The sequence below is a fragment of the Alligator mississippiensis genome, chromosome 2 (assembly GCF_030867095.1).
Source record: "Alligator mississippiensis isolate rAllMis1 chromosome 2, rAllMis1, whole genome shotgun sequence".
Lineage (NCBI taxonomy): Eukaryota > Metazoa > Chordata > Crocodylia > Alligatoridae > Alligator > Alligator mississippiensis.
The window spans coordinates 13,790,696-13,808,894 of NC_081825.1; the positions used below are offsets into that span (position 1 = coordinate 13,790,696).

The following is an 18,199-nucleotide window of genomic DNA, read 5'->3' on the forward strand; positions in this document are numbered from 1 at the left end:
CTAAAACATGCTAAATGTACGTGCATTATCAGACAAGACATTCGTGATACAACAAATTTACAAACTGAGCCAAAGCCACTTAAAATAGTTAAACTGCTGCACTCCTAAAACAAAACTTCAAATATCTCAAGAGAACACCTATATAAGTGTAAGATAGGAGGTTTCTCTATTTAACTCTTGTGCAGTTGTGGCAAGCGGAAGAGTTTGCGTCTTTTCACTGATTCATTTTTCAAATCTCTGTGATAATGGCTGCCTTTGTTAATGCTGCATGTATGTGTAGAGTATTTTCTGATTGATACATCTTTACAAATAAAAACAAATAAAATATACCAACGCACGCCGATAACTGTGCAAGGTTCCAACCTCAAGGTTTTTCTGTATAAGAAGCTGTGAAGTACTCTGGTCATCACTAGAGGGAGGCATACTACAACTTATTCTGAATATGGGATCCCTATAAACTGTAGACAATGATAAATTACCCACATTATTCTACAAACTACTGCAGGGTGCCCTGATTGCCGCAAGATGGAACCATAAGAACGCTGTATAATGAATGTACAGTGTATAGTCTATGTGCATGGTGACGATTGTGAGTGGCACTGATAGGAAATAGCCAGGTGAATCACACACCCCACCATACACACGCACACGCACACACACACACACACACACCCCTAACCACACCTCCCACCTAACCACACCTCCCACCCCACCACAATATACAACAGTAAGACTTTATTTTTGAATTATTGTGCAATCCCCTCTACACACACGGACACACACCCCTGCAACCACACGCCACACCCCCACCACAATATACAACAGTAAGACTTTATTTTTGAGTTATTGTGCAATCCCCTCTACACACACACACACACACACACACACACAGCCACACCCCCACCATAAAATACAACAGTAAGACTTTATTTCTGAGTTATTGTGCAATCCCCTCTATATACACTATGCAAACACAAATCATGACAAATATTTTTTGTAATAAAATTAAAATGTTTTATAGTAGGTGTTTGACTTTTAGTGTATGATTTGGTTGGATCGGTTCTATAAGTGCAGTCTCCAAGAAATTCTGTCATCTAGCCAATTACATAAAAAATAGACAAACAGAAGCTGCATTTCTCTCCCAGGCCACTACTGCAATCTCTTTTTCACTGCCTCCCCATCAACTGATTCAATGAAGGTGAACTGTAAATCTACTGGAGGAAACGGAAATGGAAATCCATTTCAATGTATATCACTCTATGATTTAAATGTGCAGTTGCCTGTTGTGTACTGAAAGGGAGTTGGGTGACTATGAAACAATTAAATAGTAAAACTGTTTGAGCTTCTGATAGTCCTACAATATACCTCCTGCTATAAACCAGCTCCTCCTGCTTTTCGTTGTGTCCTCCAGGACCTGAGATCGGGGCATTGCATTTCTCCTGCACAAGTAAGAACATCACAGCCACCTACGTCACAACCGATGCTGCAGCCCCCGGGCCGGACTGACTCCTGGGCTGTGACAGCAGAACCCAGGTGCAGGGGGAGCAGATGTGGAGTCAGAGCACAATGGCACGAGTTGCCTGCCCCCTCGCTGCTAGAAGGATCAACCCTTATTGCTGCAGCGCTGAAAGTGGATGGGCGTGGACAGGAAGTGGCCATTGTTCAAGAAATGCACAAAGGCAATAAAGCACCAGCCAGAGTTTACAACTGTTGCCATCAACAGATCCCTTGGATGGAGAGACCAGTGCTGCTGGTCTGAAGGAACCAGGTGAGCCAAGTGTGTACCCATGTATGTAGCCAAGTACATTACCTCCGCTGTGAGAGAGCACACAAGCAGAGCCCATCCATCCCAAAGCCTGAGACTAATGAGATTAGCTCGCCTCATTGAGGTTATATTAATTAACCAAGGCAGAAGACCAACCTCTTCTATGAGAGATAACATACAGGATCATGCTGCAGATGATCAGGCAGGCAGCAGTTACCCCTCTGAACGCACCACAAAGGCAGGTTGGAGTCAAAGACCCATGTGTTGCTCATGTTGTGCCAGCTGAGCCTGAAGGGTGAGCACAAGAGCCCTAGGGAAACAGGTAGCTTACCTGCAATGCTGGTGCCATGATCGTGCAGATCCACAAAACAGACACGTTCTGCGGTCCAGGCAGTGTACGCATGGCTGGCAGGAGTCCCACAGCCCGCCACACACACAAGGGCAGTGCTTGATTGCTCTGCTGGGCACCCACAGGGCCCCTCAGGCATCCAGCTGTGGCTTCCTTCCTAATAGCAAGCTGGAAAGGAGGGAAGCCTGTGTATACAACTGTATGGGGGGTGTCAGGTGGCACTGCCAACTGACTATCCGGGGAGCACAGCTTGTCTGTGTTGTATGGGGGGCTACCTGTCCATGAGCAGGGACTGCTGCTGTGAAATAGTTCATATGAAATATGAAAATGCATATGCATTATATTATATTGTACATGAAAGTGTGCTGTTTGTATGTGAGGTCCTGACTGTATGTGCAGGGTCACTGCCTGTGTATGAAATGGCACCCCTGTGGGTCACGGGCTGACTGGCCGGGAGGTGGCATAGACCCTGTGACGTGGCATGGCCTGTGCGCGATGTGCTGGTTGCGCTGATGGACACGTCAGTGCGGGGGCACTGACTTGTATACAAAAGGCTCGGTATATGAGAGGGAGTCAACGGTGTGTGAGGGGCTGACTGCCTGAGCGGCAGGACAACATGCGTGGGAGGAGACGGTGTGCGAGAGGCTCACTATGTGTGCAGGGACACTGTAGAAAGGGCTTGTTTTTGATCAGGGGGAGACTGCCTGTGTGGGAGGAGTTGACTGTACAAAGCAACACTGCTTGTACACTGCTTGTACAATTAAAGACATGTTTTTGCAAAAATCTTGTTGGTCTAATAAAAGATATCATCTCTACTACAAGTCCTGATTGCTTGTACATGAGAAGCTTAGTGTGTCTCAGGGTTTATTGACTCCATGAGTTGGCCAGTAGCATAACTAGGGGTCAGTGGGAAGGGCACCAACCCCAGGTGCCAACTCAGGACTGCAAGAATGGCAGCCGCTGACATTACCAGTTCAGCCATTGCTGGTCTGGTTTCTACTGCCATTGCCACTAGACTGACAACCACCACCCGTACTGACTAGTTAAGCCTCTGGAGGTGACACTGGCCATATGTAATGGGTTGATTGTATTTGGGAGCCCATGTAGAGTTGTAGATTGTGAGGGGCTGGAAGGCCCCTAGCAAGATCATTAGGTCCAGCCCCCCCCAAAACAATCTTCTAAGCACAGGCATACGCAACAAGGATGGGATTCAAACCCATACATACAAAGCACAATGGATTAATAGTCCACCCACTTAACCACCTTGTGAAGGACTACCAGCCAACAGAAAGACTTAAACTGGCAACCTTCTAGTTACCAGCTCACAACTCAGGCCCTATAGGCGCAGAAGATGCCATGAAGTGCTGGCTGCATGGGAGGGGGAACTGCATGTGTGTGAGGGACAGCACCCGTGTGCAGTGGGATTGTTTTTGTAGGAGGTGCTGCCAGTCTGCAGGGAGGATTTCCTGGGCATGAAGGTGTCAGGTGGGGGCAGAATTTGTGAATCGGGGAGGGGTGGGGAGCTGTTTCGGTGAGAGATGCACAAGCAATGTTTGTGGGAATGGGGGAAGACAGCTGTAGGTATATGAGTGGGGGAGACTGTGTGAGAGAAAGAGGTAGGCACATTTTTGTGGAGAAAAGAAGACCATGTGGAGATACGGGATCAGAAGTGGTGATAACTTTCATGGCGGGACAAAAGGGCCTGAGCCAGGGAGATTTTTGCAAAGTACTTAGCAGAGCATGTCTGTGTGGTATTTCTAAGCCATGCAGGAGCATGAGATTTGGGAATGGGAAGCAGGAGAGTGCATGGAGCAAGGAAGAGTATGCAGAGGCTGCCTTTACACCATTTTTCAGCATCCCTGGAGAAACTCCAGTACAGGTCCAGGTTTCCCTTGATTTATGCGGGTTCTTTATATGAGAATTTGCTCTTATGCGATGAACATATTTAGACCCATAATTTGTTATATGTGAGATAAATTCACTCTTATGCAATCAGCATAGAAGCGTTCCCCCCCCCCCCCAGCAGGTAAGCCTGTGGGGGGAGGGGAAAGGGCCATGGCCCCACTCACACCAGTCCCGGGTGCAGCAGCCCCGGGAGTGGCCAGTGCCAGCTGCCTGCAGCCGCTGGGCTGCCCTGTGCTCCACCTGTCCCCCTGCGCCTGGGCTCACCCCAGCTCCTAGGCTGTGCTGTGCTGTGATGCAGGCAGCTGGTGTCAGCTCCTCCTGGGGCTGCTCCAGCACAGGCTGAGTTGAGTGCGGACAAGGGGAGCCCCAGACAGTGCAAGGCACTGCACTCACCCCAGCCCTGGCTGCAGCAGCCCCAGGAGCAGCCGACACCAGCTGCCTGCACCAGGGCACGGCGCAGCCCAGGAGCAGAGGTGAGTGGGGACAGAAGGAGGACAGTGCAGCCCAGCAGCTGCAGGCAATTGGCACTGGCCGCTCCCGGGGCCGCTGCAGCCGGGGTTGGGTGAGTGTTTCTCTGTTCCCTTTGCTTTGCTGCCTTGTACAGCCCTGGGAGTGGCACCCCTTCCCTAGTCCCAGCCTCCCTCCCTCCCTTACCGCCATGGGAACCTATCCCTATTTGTTACATTGTAAAGTGGATTCACTTTATGCAAATTTGATTTATGCGCCGTTATCTGGGAATGCAGGTACAGCATAAATCAAGGCAAACCTATACTAACAAGGGTGCATGAACTAATGGATGTTAGTCTGGAAATAACTGAGCATCTAATCTACATGCAATGGGGCACCAATGCAAAAAAAACCTGAAGTGATATATTTGCTATCGTAGACAGCTGCAGAGTAAGAAAACAGAGATGTGTTTGGCTAAAGGAGCAAGAGACTGACAGTACGGCTGAAGGAGAGAAAGGGCACGGCACAATGAGAAAGGACGGAAAAAGAGGAAACAGTGACATTGTTTAAAAAATAACATAAAGATGGAGGGAAATATAACCAAGGAGAAAAGAAAGACACAATGCAATGGCAGAGAAAAGGAACAAATATAAGCTTCAAAAAATTCTGAAAATGTATCTGAGACTTATTCTGAAACCCACCACTGTAATATCCAAAATAAATAAAATGACTATAATAAATCATCAAGGGCCTGATCCCGACCCCCCTGGAGTAAATAGGGAAATTGTCATCGACTTAAATGGTTTTTGGATCAGACCTTAGATGTTTTATGTAGCCAAGGCTGAGGCAAAAATTTTCCTCTGTTCAGACCCAGGCAACCTGCCTCAGTCCCCCACTCTTAATGCTCTTTTGTACTTAAACAAAATTCTCTCTCTAGGTCCTACCCAGCTTCTACAGCTTTGAAAGCTGAGGTTTTTAGACAACCTAAGGGAGTGAGGAACCCAGATTCAATAGGCATTGGGCACTTAATTCCCTCTAATGTGTTCGAAAATCCCAGCCTAAGCACAGCGGCACGTCTGTCAAAAGGACCCGTCAGAAGAGCGTTGGTCTCTTGCTCCATCAGTTCCTCATTTGCATTTTCCATGGTAACATTTTCATGCTTGGATTGCATTTCTTCACTCACTGGTTTGCCACAATCCTCCAGAGGCTGGTGAAAATGGCAAGAATAGCCGTCCCTAGAAATGACATGCCTGCCACGTCTGTTTTGGAAACTGTTATGTGATAACAACAGGTCAATGCGTTCCTCCACTTACCTGGAACGGGGAAATCGTTGGTTCCACCAGAGGCGTGGTGTACGTGGGGACTAAGAACCCTGGCCCCCCTCAGGAAGACGGCTGTCACCTGAAATGCATAAAACTTTCCACATGTCCTTCATTATAGCCCTCCTCCCCTGCCATGGAAAAAATAAAAATCAGTGCCTATGGGTTCCACTAATTGTCCTACAATGTCATTACCTCGCTACATCTGTCTATGGTGATTTCAAATTATTTCTATTGTTTTGACATTCAGGTCCTGATTTAGCAAGTTGCTTATGCGTGGGACTAACATTATACGTATGAGAAGCCAACCAGGGGCAAATCCAGAGGGGGTGCAGTGGCACAGCTGCATCCCTCTTTTGGACTGGACTGGACTGCAGGAGTCTCCAAGGGACTTTAAAAGATCTCCTCTTCCATCCTGTGCTCACAGACATGTCTCCTCCCCTGCCCTTCCTCCATCCCCCATCTGCCATGGCTGCTTTCCCTGCTCTCCTCGGGGTGGGGCAATCTTCAGAGCTGCTCCTGCCCATTCTAGCAGAGTAGGTTCAGCCAGGGCAGCAACAGTGGCAGTGGCTTTCATCATCTGCTCGTGGGGGACCAAGCACTGTGGGGGAACCCACCCCTCCCCATTGCCACTGCCACTGTTCCCAGCTCCTGCACAGCTCTGCTGGAGCAAGCAGGAGCAGCTTTGAAGCTTTCCCCACCCCCAGGGGACAGTGGGGAAAGCAGCAGTGACTGAAAAAGGAGAAGACAGAAGGGGAGAGGAGAGGACATGTCACCAACGGAGGAGAAGATGGGGATGCCCAACAGCTTTAAAAGCTTTAACAAGTTCCCAAAGGCTCTTACAGTGCAGTCTGCCTGCACCAATGGGTTGGGAGCAGAAGACTGAGAGCAGGGTTGCAGCCACCCTTGCAGCACACATGTCTGCTCCCACAACCTCCTTTGCCAAATCCTGGATCTGGTCCTACAGCCAGCTGTGTTACCTGGGTCCACCTACTTAAGGATTTTCTAAATTGGAGCCAGATCATAGTACTTTAACCCCATGGTTCTCAACCTTTTTAGACTCAAGGCTCCCATTGGAAAATGTCAGTTTTTACCTTGCATTCATTTTTTGACTGCAGAAAATAATAGAGCAATTCTTCTTTTTCAAAGAACTCAGAAAGACCACAGCAGGTCAGAACATGGGATTCTTGTTTGAAGCCCATATTCAAGAAATACTAACACTAGGGATATTCCCCCCAGCAGGAGACGGTGAAAACCAACGATATTCCCTCCAGAGCTCAGGCCGTAGCGCACAGTTTTCTGTAGGAAGGTCTGGTAGCTCCAGATGCAGTCACTGAGTATCAGGGCTAATATATTCTCTAACCATTGTCACCCTCAGCATGTAGAAATACAGCTTAGGATGGGACAAGCTGAGTTTTTCTATATTTATCTCTTACCTTTAGCTATTGTCATTAGGATCTTAAACTAAGCATAACATGAGGAAGAACATGAGAAGAGGAAGACAGAGTTATTCTTAGGCACCGGCAAGTTAGACTCAGTCTGGAGACACCTAGCATGCTGTGAGCAATGTGTTTCCTTTCCGGGCTGCAATGGAAATACAATCAGTGCTAATCTCTTTAGGGCACTGCATAACTTTGACCTGAGTCCTTGCTGGTTTTCAGCCTAGAGGAGAGGGTTTCAAGCATCCTGGTTATGACAGGAGGAAAGGTGGCCATCTTTGGGTTGGAAGATAGTTACTTTTGGGCACATCTTGCTGCTGTGCAGTGGTTACTCCGAGTTTATTTAGTCTTTGTATAATCAAGTATTAAATAAATGCACAGTAATCAGAATTACTGTGTGGTAGTGCCAACAAACGTCTTTTTAATGATGCTACTGCATAGTAATAATGCAGTAATAACACAATAATAACAGTAATAATACTGTCCGTGCTGTGACATGCTACTGAGCAGTATTATTCGACTACTGTGCAGTCAGCATCTCATGTAGACACAGCCTTTATGTTCTTTGTCCCCTTGAAAATTAGAAGTGCATCTAAAAAACACCCTACAGCTCATCAGACATATTAAAGAATCTAGAGTATCACAGCGGTTTCTTGCTCAGAGACTGATGATGTATCAGCAGCACTGAAGCGGGCTGCATGGAGATCATTGGTACAGGAAGCACCAGTGGTATTGATGTGACGGCTGGTGTTGAGTGCAATAAAGATACTATAACTGCATACGTCCAAGCCCCTAACTCAAAGTCCTATTATACTATCTATCTTAGCTGCAGGTAAACAGTGCCTAACTTGGTAGCCTTTGGCCACTACTTTGCTAAACTTTGCTACATTCGTGTCCTGTGCACCATGAAAGCCTGAGATCATCCCTTACCAAGACCCCAGGCTGAGTCCTTCGTTCCGGTCATGATTTCCATTCCTCCATTCTCGCCAGGGATTTCTAGGCCCTCTGTCTGTCCATGGCCTGATACTGAAAATATCCAATACATTCCATTCTAAATCAATGGCTTCTTTGTATGAAACATTTTCAAAGCCACATCACTGGAAATGTCTCTATATGACATCTCTCCCTGCTGGACTTCATTCTGATCTCACACCAGGTTCACCATGGTGAGACTCCAGTCATCCTGATGGAGTTATTCTCATGGTAGGCATAACATTAGGGAAAGCATGAGAAAGAACCTGAGAAGAAGGCATAGCAGAATTGTCATTAGGCACAAGCAAGTTCGACTCAGGAGATTTATAGCTCTGCAAAGGAGAGCAAAAGCAAAACCAACCCAATTGTCCTTTTCACACCTTGCACAATACTTTAGGTTAAATTAAAGCCAGCAAATTGCACAAAATCTGGGTCAGGTGCTCGGTATTATGGCTACATTTTCTAGAGTTGGAGTTGAACCAATATATACCCTGAACTTCAGAAAATTTGGGCCTAGCTCTTAACTTTGCAGTTGGGCCCATCTCTAAGAGCTTCAGAATTTATGCTTTTAAGGTAATGCAGCCAATGGCTTCGGGTTCCACCTCTTGTAAATGAGACTGATGGGCAGCGGGACAGGAGATCATGTAGGATGCATGGACCCTAGCTTATCTACTGTCTAACCCTTTTCTGGTGCTGTGATTATGAAACCAAGGTCACTCAACCTAGCACTCCATTCTCAGTTTCGCACAATGAGAGGAAAAAAACATTTTTGTAAGGGAAGCAAGCCCCAGCAAGTGAACCAAACCTCCCTTCCCCTTCTGCTGTCAGGTTTTTGTACAGGGAGGTGATAGGAACTGATCGTTGTGGTGGACGTTCGGTAAAGGAACCAAGGTAGAAATCAAACGTAAGTATATCCTGATTTCTCTGTTTTCACGGTCTACTCTGCTTTTAAATCCATATTCGGGAACGCTGAAATTTTCAAGCAAATTGGAAGGAGTGTTAGACACTGTAAGTGAAAAATGTTGTGAAATGATTCCAAATGCAATAGGAAAAGGTGCATGTGAGGAAAGTAGGACTTTGCATTTTATTTTGGACTGGAAAAACTACTCGGTAAAGATGAAAAATGGTCTGGTAAGGCCTTCAGCAGGTTTAAATAAGCGTAGTCCTCTCCATTGTCAAATATTGAGGCGCCGATGTACTTAACGAGTCTCTGGGCCAGTATTTCTATGCAACACATGCAGTAACAGCCCTCGTTTAGGGGAAGTGAGGTTTTTGTAAAAGAGCCGGGTAGAAGGGAAGCACTGTGGTACAATTTCGGCAAGGGGACCCGGCTAGAGATCAAACGTAAGTACACTTTTTCACTGCTTTTCATTATCGGTTGCCACATTTGATCATTTTTGTGTTTGTTCAGTGTGTTATTGCAATTGATGTGATGGCAATGCTAAAAGAGTTCTTGGAGAAGGGTGATGCAAGTAAAATGTAGAGTATAAACCAGTACATAAGGGTAAAAACGCCACCATCTCCTCGGGTGGATTTTTAGAGCTACCTTGTTATATCGGAGGTAAATGAATCCACCTAGCCAAGTGGGACTCACTTAGTTGCACAGTAAATAAGTTTTTGAATGAGAGGAAGTTCATAGGCAACCACTGTGGTACACTTTCGGCCAGGGGACCCGAGTAGAAATCAAACATAAGTACCTTTCTTCCCTGCTCTTCATTCTTGCTTGTCGCAATTGTCCATTTTTGTGAATTTTGGGTGTTTTGGTGTAATTGGTAGAATAATGTCAAAACAATTACTGGAGAGGAGAAGGGTAAGGAAAGTGAAATGTGTAATATAAACCAATCTTCAAGGATAGAAAATACTGTCACCTCCTCAGGCAAAATTTGTAAAGCTTAATTGCTACATTTGAGGCAAATTAATCTACCTATCCAAGGGGGCTCATTTAGTTGCACAGAAAATAGGTTTCTGTATGAGAGGAAGTTCATAGGCAACCACTGTGGTTCACTTTCGGCGCGGGGACCAAGCTGGAGATAAAACGTAAGTGCATTTTTAAACTCTCTTCAGCTTCTCTCTATCAAATTTGTCCATTTCCATGACTTTTTTGTGAGTTGGTACTTCTTGAAATGAGAGCACTGAGAGGATGGCAGGCAATGTAGATACATAAAGAATATATTTGTCCTCAGAGGTGGACAACTACCTCCACTGACCACTATAGAATTTGGATTAAACTATTACATATTATATAAATGATACCTGAGAGATCCCTTAGTTGTACAACAGAAAGGTTTCTGAATGAGAGGAAGTTCATAGGCAACCACTGTGGATCACTTTTGGCAAGGGGACCAAGCTGGAGATAAAACGTAAGTGCATATTTTAACTCTCTTCAGCTTCTCTCTATCAAATTTGTCCATTTCCAAAATTATTTTGTGTGTCAGGACTGAATGAAATAGGAGTGCTGGCAGGATGGCAGACAGTGTAAGTTTGTACAATGTATTTCCACCTTCAGACGTGGAAAATACCGCCACTTCTCTTGCGAGAATTTGGATTAAACTATTATATTTGACATACAATATGTTTGAGCCCTCCTGTAGTTATACAGTAAAAAGGTTTCTGTTAAAGAGGAAGGTCATAGTTAGTCACTGTGGCTCACTTTTGGCAAAGGGACCAAGCTGGAGATAAAACGTAAGTGCATTTTATTTGCGATAAATCCTCTCTCGCTTTGATTTTATCTAATTTAATGCACAGATATAGAAAAATGCTGTTCTTCCCTTTGTCCCTTTCTTTGCCCACCTGCCCCACTTCCAATAACTAGCAGTAAAACTCTAACCTTTAATTGTGAGAAAAACAGCTAACTGGAAATGTTTGTAGAAAAGGGTAATTTTATTAAAAAATGAGAATATGATGCCTGAGTTGTTGGATAGTGAGAGTGTCGATCCTGGGTCTTCATCTGAGGATGCTGACACTATTAGTAACAATTCAGTTCTTGCCTCTAGTCTGTACATTTTCAGTGAAAGAAAAACCAACATTATTAACTAGGTCTTGATCTAGCACCAAATGAAGTCAATGGAAATTCTTCCAATGAGTTCACAAGAATAGGATCAGTCCATACAGGATTATTTGTGTTTATTTCAGCATTTTAATAGTACATCCCATTAGGGGAAATTAGAAATTGCCTTTAAAATAATGTAAGTGGAGTGCCGAGATGCCAAAGTGATTAGCATACTAAAAACTAATTTAACGGGCAAGACAGAACTCGATTGATAAAGTAGATCAGATGAGGTAGATGCTGTCAAATATCAAGTTTAAGAAAAGGAAAATACTAAAAACCTCCCTAATGAACAGACAAGCATTCATTTTAAAATACTAATTTTCCTGTAATAAACTAGGTTAATTGTAAAACATCATCACAAGCAGGCTATCAGGAGGAAAATGTAAGCTACTCAGCAGTTAATGTATGGCAGAGTCTGACTGAATTGTCTTCATTTAACAGCAAAACAGAGTAGCAAATTAAATTTATTTAATTGCATTTTGTCACAGGAGAAATCTGATATCTGCCCTAAAAATTCTGCTAATAGAAAAATGTGATGGGCTCATATATTTAAAACTTTTGCTTTATTGGTTATCTTAGGCAAGACTTTTGCAGTTTTAATTACAATTAAAGCTGTACTTATTTTGAGCTGTTCTGGCGAACATTAAGAAAAAACTGTTCTCTTGTTACTTTGATAATACTGTTGTAGGTGATCATCCAAAATGATTTTTTTTCTTTTAAAATGACTGCTTCCAAATATTTGTAAATGCCTTTTAGTCCATATATTATTTTTCTCAGAAAATGTTTGCAAATCTGTTTTAGCTTCATATGTCATATAGATGTGATTGCCTATTTTATATAATGCATAAATATAGAGAGAGAATGTGATTCTCCTCTTTGACGGGTGTCAGTCGCCCCACTTTACCTCTGATGTTTGTGAAGTTATATTAATTTGGCATTGGTTAAAGGAAGAAATTAGGTCTACAAGCTATAAAAAGGTAGTGTATTTGCTAAATTAGGGGTCATACATATTTTGTATGTAAAAAGTTTTATTTCTGGTAGCATAAGACACTTAAAAAAATCTGAATGCTGATTCTGTGAGAATGTAGCACTTCGAACCGACTACAGTTAGACTGTAGAGCAGAAGAGTAGGAGGATGAACGAACTTAGGGAACTAAAATAGTTTTATTCCAGTTTTCAAAGATGTGATCTCTCTATTCCTTTCTTCAGCTCTTTACTGAGTTAGGACCCAAACTTGCAAGATTTGTTCAGACAAAACTGCCTCCAAAATCAGTGGGGGCTCTTGTCTGGATAAGGTCTTCAGGGCCAGGTCCTTACTCCCCAAGAGTCTTGCTGCGGGTGCACTCCGCTAGATTTCTTCCCAGGGACATACATCATTGTCCCAAGATCACAATTTGGCTCATGAAGTGATTACGTGGCATAAAGTGAGGTACAACAATACTCGAAGCAGCTAGACTAAGTGTTACCACCTCCTCAGTTGACATCTGTCCCTGATTGCAGACTGCTTCATTTTGCTATTTTTAAATAACAGGTTTCATGTCTTAATATGAGTGCTTCAGTAGGAGAAATGTTAATAAAACACTAAGGGTCTGAACCTGATTCTCCCCTTCCTTCCCCCAGCATAGTTTGGGAGTAACAGCCAATATCACCGAATCCCACTGGTGAGGAGGGAGGAGGACTGGTCTCTAATTTTAAAAGCACCAAGTGCTTGCCTCTCCAATTGACTTCAGTTGGAGGGAAGTGTGCTCAGCACTCCTGGAAAGAGACTTTAAGGAATAGCACAGCTCAGGGGGCAGGCAGCACGTCTGGAGGGAAATCCTGTCCCAGTGATGTCAATGGCAAAACTCACATTGACTTCAACGGGCCAAGATGTCACTCTTTGGTCACTAGACTTCAATGAAGCGCTCAGTGGAAAGGGGCATTTGTGTTGCAATGTGCATGGCATCCGTTAGCACCCATCTGGCAGTCTCAGGAGAGTGACTGGCAGTTGAACTTGAAGTACTGTCTTTCCTTCCTAGGCATCCTCTAGCTCAGAACAGAGAAACTGCTTGGGGGGAGATGGGGGGACGTGCACTGGTGTTGCTTTCTGAACTGTTTCTTGTCCATGTATAAATGAAATGCCAGCATCCAGAGGTTTCCTGCTGGCATCTCTCAGTGGCGCCCCTTCCAGGCATTGCAGGACCCTTAAAGATGAGCGAGCTGGTACCTTTTATCAGGACTAGGTTCATTAACTTCCTCTCATGCAGTGCCAACAAAATCACAGTGGATATTATGGCACTGGATATTATGGGGCAGATCCTCAGCCATATAACATGATGCAGGCTGGGGAGCTAGGGTGATTTATACTGCCTGAGGCTCTGGCCCTGTATTTATCTACAACAGAAATGATATATTGGGTGGTCTAAATTGGTATATTGGGTGGTCTGCATTGATTTTTGGGTGGTCTACAGAGGGCAACTCCCTCTGTAGCCTCTTGTGGGATCTGCCATTGACTTGCTTCGTCTTTGGGCAGGTCTCTTTATCTTCTTGTGCCCTTGTCTCCCCTTATCGAAAATGGAAATAAATAGGGGTATTTTGAAGGTGAATTAGTTGATGGACTGCATCTGCCTGGTCTCAGTGACTCATCAAGGAACTAATCCTATAAACAGAGCAAGAAGGATTTGACCTCATGTGTGTGAAGTGCGGCAGGCACAGCATTATGGTCTATTCATGCATGGGCTGTCATCACTAACACCACGCTATGTACTTCCCTTTTCTACAGGCAGAGAAGATGCTGCACCTACGGCATCCATCTTTCCCCCGTCGGCTGAGCAGCTTAAAGGGGGAAGTGCCACCGCGGTGTGCCTGGTCTCTGGCTTCTACCCAAGTGATGCGGGCGTGACCTGGAAGATGGACGGCACCTCCACTAGCACTGGTGTCCTCACCAGCACGGTGCAACAGGATGCTGCTGACAACACGTACAGCAAGAGCAGCACCCTGACAATCCCGGCATCCGAGTACAACTCTCACAACCTCTACACCTGTGAGGTGACACACAAAACCTTGAAGACACCTCTTGTGAAGAGTTTCAAGAGGACCGAGTGTACGCAGTAGGAGGACAGCAGGGGAGGGTCCCTGCTTCCTTCTGGCAGCCTTTCTTATGCTTTCTTTATGAAACTATCCTTCTTTTCCATTTGTTTCCATCCCAGTATATGATGATGGAGATCTTCATGACCTCCCGTCCTTCCTTGCCCCTTGCTAATTATACCGTATAACTGGGCCACCCTGCCTCCTCTCGCCCTACAGCCTAACACTGTTTCCTGCTCTTATCATGTGTCAAGTATGAAAAATTCATAAATAAATGGAATGAGTGAAAAGGCATCTGTTTTCTCACTGTGTTTTTAATGTGATGATCAAAATAAAGTGAATTCAGGTGAAGTACATGAACTGAGTGTCATGCAGTTTACTATGGGGAGCTGGGGTAGGGGTACGGGATGAGTCACTGGCCTCCACTGAAGGGACACTAATATCCCATGGCACTTTTCAGGCAACAGTTGCGGGGAGGAGGATCGTTGCCCAACATGTCCCCCCCTCCAGTTTGCAGTCTGTTCTGCAGCCTTTTCCCCATGTTGACAGTCCCACTGACATCACTGGATTGGTTCACATGTGTGGGGTCTGCAGGACTAGTCTGGATCCACCAGAATACAAGGAGCTGTGGGATATTATTATTCAGACCACTGCATCAGAGTACCCTACGTGTCAAGCAGTTTTTGGCCATATCCTGCCAGATCTGCCAGCTTACTCTTACGTTACATACAAAGGGTCTAATTTCAACCTCACTCACACTAATATACAACCTGAGCAAATCCACCAGAGTCAGGGGGACTTGTAGGTCTCTCAGCATCTGTGAAAATCAAGTCCTTTTACTTAAATGTGGATGTAATCATCTTAGTGCAACGTGCTACATTTAAAAACGCTGTCTGCGCTGTGGTTTCTAAGGAAAGATCAATGTAACGTGAGTTCAGTGAAAAATATAACCTCATTATTATGAAACATATAAGGGGTTAATCCCTTTTGGTGAAAAAAAAGTTATCATCTAATAATAATAAAAATAAATCCAAGGGTTGGAGGCCTTCCTACCCCATGCAGTGACTCATACCTAGAGATTAAAGGCATCCAAAGACCTTGTGCTGGCTGCCTGTATAGGAATGAATGTTACCCACTGAAAGCTTTGATGCCGGCTCTATAGGATCAGCTATAGAAGCAGATGCTATGTTCTCCATCAGTCCCCAGCTGTTTGAAAAACAACTCTAGATCCTGCCTTTTTACTCTGACTTTCTGATATTGTCCATGGATTTAACATTAAGGACTGCTTCCTGGTGTTTTAAACAGGTCAGGCTTCGTCAAGTCTGGGTTTCTGAAAGGCGCTTCAGGTATCCAAACCCCCTGATGTTCAGTGGAAGTTGCTCGTGCTCCTAACTCCCTGCAATGAAAAATGCAGCTTTGCTGCTAAAGCAAGGCACTAGGAATCAATATACTGAAAGCACTAGTGATGCACTCCCTAGCCTCATGCAGACACAAAGGAAAAACATGTGCAATATTTGGGTGCATCCATGTCTAAATGCCTGTCTTGAGACCATGGGGGCCTCATTTCTCTCAGGTGCTGAGCTGACTAGCTCTGACTCCACTGGGAGCTAAAGATGCTTCATAGTGGCGACCCCATCATTAAGGCACCTAAACTGAGTGCCTACGGTACAAATGTTGGCCTTATTCTCTCTGGGTACATCTACATGAGACACTTATTGCACAGAAGACTAATTCGACTGCACATTAGGGAGGCAGGCAAAGCCTGTGTTAATGTGTTAATGCGCAGTAGATTTAGTCTAATGCACAGTAGCATCACAAAAAACCTGTTCATCTGTCCTAGTGCACAGTAGCACCACTTACAGTGCATTAAGTTAGTACCTGTCATTAAACTTAATGCACCATAATTATAGTGCATTAATAAACACATCAACATGCCCTCTGTTCCTCAATTTCCCCCTCAGTGGGCATGTCTACATGTGCATTAATGTGCCATAATTACAGTGCATTAAGTTGAGTACCTGCAATAACAGGTACTAACTTAATGTGCAGTAATTGATGCTGCTGCACATTAGTGTCAGCGTGAGTCTTTTAAGTGATGCTAATTAGCACGGCTTTCACTGTGACACGCTAATGCATAGTAGAATTAGACCACTGCGCTTTTAGCATCTCGTGTAGATGCTCCCTATAAAAAGAAAAGTATAATCCCTATGTCTTTCATACAGGGACAAGTATCTTGAGCCTTAATTGATTAAGGCCAGATTCTGATCTGCTGTCCCTTTATTCACACACTGAATAGCACCTCACTTCACAAGTAGGCTCACTGAAAATTTTGAGGCTACCGCAGAGCAGAGCAGAGCAAGGTGAACTTCTTCATGAGAAAGGGACCTTGGCCTTAATGCTTCACAAGTCCTTTAAAATCCTTGGCCTCTGGTGCTACATGGGCACATATTCAAACCCTATAGGCATCACCCTCTCTCCTCCAGATGATGAGACGGGGTGGCTTTCCTCCACAGCATGGGGATGATCCTTTTCCTATGATCTTCTGGGTGTATAGTACCTAATTACTTCTCTGTTCCAGTGCAGGACTTTGGACATACCCTCATCTCCCCTGTTTATACCTGTGGCTCTTAGTGTTTCAAATATTGTTGCTTGTGGTTGTAAGTGAGGATTTACAGGTGTGTTTGGGGGATTCCTTAGGTCAGTGATTCTCAACCAGGGCACAGCGGGATCCTTTAAAAGGTGTCACAAGGTGTGAGGAAATAAGCAGGGTGTGAGGAGATAAGCAGATAAGACTTGTCCCTGCCTGGCCAGTCTCCCACCCCCACTGCCCAGCCCCTCTGCCAAGAGATAAGCACTGTAATGTAGAAATTAGTTTTTTAAACTGGTGCCACTCAATTCACAAAAGGCATGGAGGGGTGCTGCAAGCCCAGTGAGGGGGGCCTCAAGCACAAAAAGGTTGAGTATCACTGTCTTAGGTGAGCGACTGGCTGTGAATGCCAGCACCTGGACTCAAAGGCCCAGGAGGCTCCTGCCAGTCCTATATGCCTAACTCTGAACAACAGCAACAGACCACAGGTTTCCCCATTAAAAAGCTTTGAGCACTTAAGGATATTATAGTGCAGCTTTGTCAGTTCTTGCAGAGGCCAGAATCCCCCATGCCCCCTGGTATCCTCGGGATTTGCATTTAGGACTGTAATAGGGGTAAGAATTACACCCGTGCAGCAGGTTCCATGTTTATGTGGCAGTGCAGCTCCTATTTTGCTGGCTAACATGAAATGTAAGTGCTAAGTAAACTACTGCTGCCCTCTGCCCGCTGCACGTTTCACTTGGGATGAGCAGGCAAGGGAATCTCTGGAGAGAGGGTCATGGGGCTCCATAGAAAGCTTTGCAAAACAGGTTGTACCTATCCTTGAAAAATACTTTATTTGGCTGATAAGCAGAAAACTACAGACTTCAGGTGGTGATATTTGGGTCATGTCCTCCTCTACCTCCCATTGGAGCAGAGGAAGAGCTCCAGGGATGTCACCAAACCAAAAGAGAAGTCCTGAGGATCCCAAGTATCCCTGGAGGCCTTGTGCATTCCTGACTACCTGGCAGGTTTAAGGCAAACTAGAGTCCTACACCTAGCAAAAATATACCCCTTATACCATCATCATCTTATAGGGCCATTGCACCCACACCTAAGGAGACTTCATGGTCATAATGGTGGGCTGGAGCTGGGATATTATTATGTGATTCCCAGAACCAGAATCTGAGGCCAAGCACTAATATCCAACCCGGCCAATATTTGCAAATTCATGCCTCTGCTCATGTCAGGACTTCTTACCCACGGCTAGCTTGTATGAACCCATCTTCCAAAGGACCTGCAGGTACAGAGCTGGAACATGA

The 18,199-nt window shown here is 44.9% G+C and overlaps 1 protein-coding gene across 1 annotated transcript in view; it reads left to right on the forward strand.

Annotated features, from left to right (window-relative positions):
• The window catches only part of LOC102577082 (immunoglobulin kappa light chain), a 39,979-nt gene extending 25,308 nt beyond the window's left edge, over positions 1-14,671 (forward strand). Inside the window, 2 exon segments of the mRNA XM_059721450.1 lie at positions 9,488-9,540; positions 14,007-14,671. Of these exon segments, the coding sequence (XP_059577433.1) occupies positions 9,488-9,540; positions 14,007-14,338 (385 nt within the window). The 3' untranslated portion in view covers positions 14,339-14,671.
• The last annotated feature ends 3,528 nt before the right edge of the window (positions 14,672-18,199 follow it).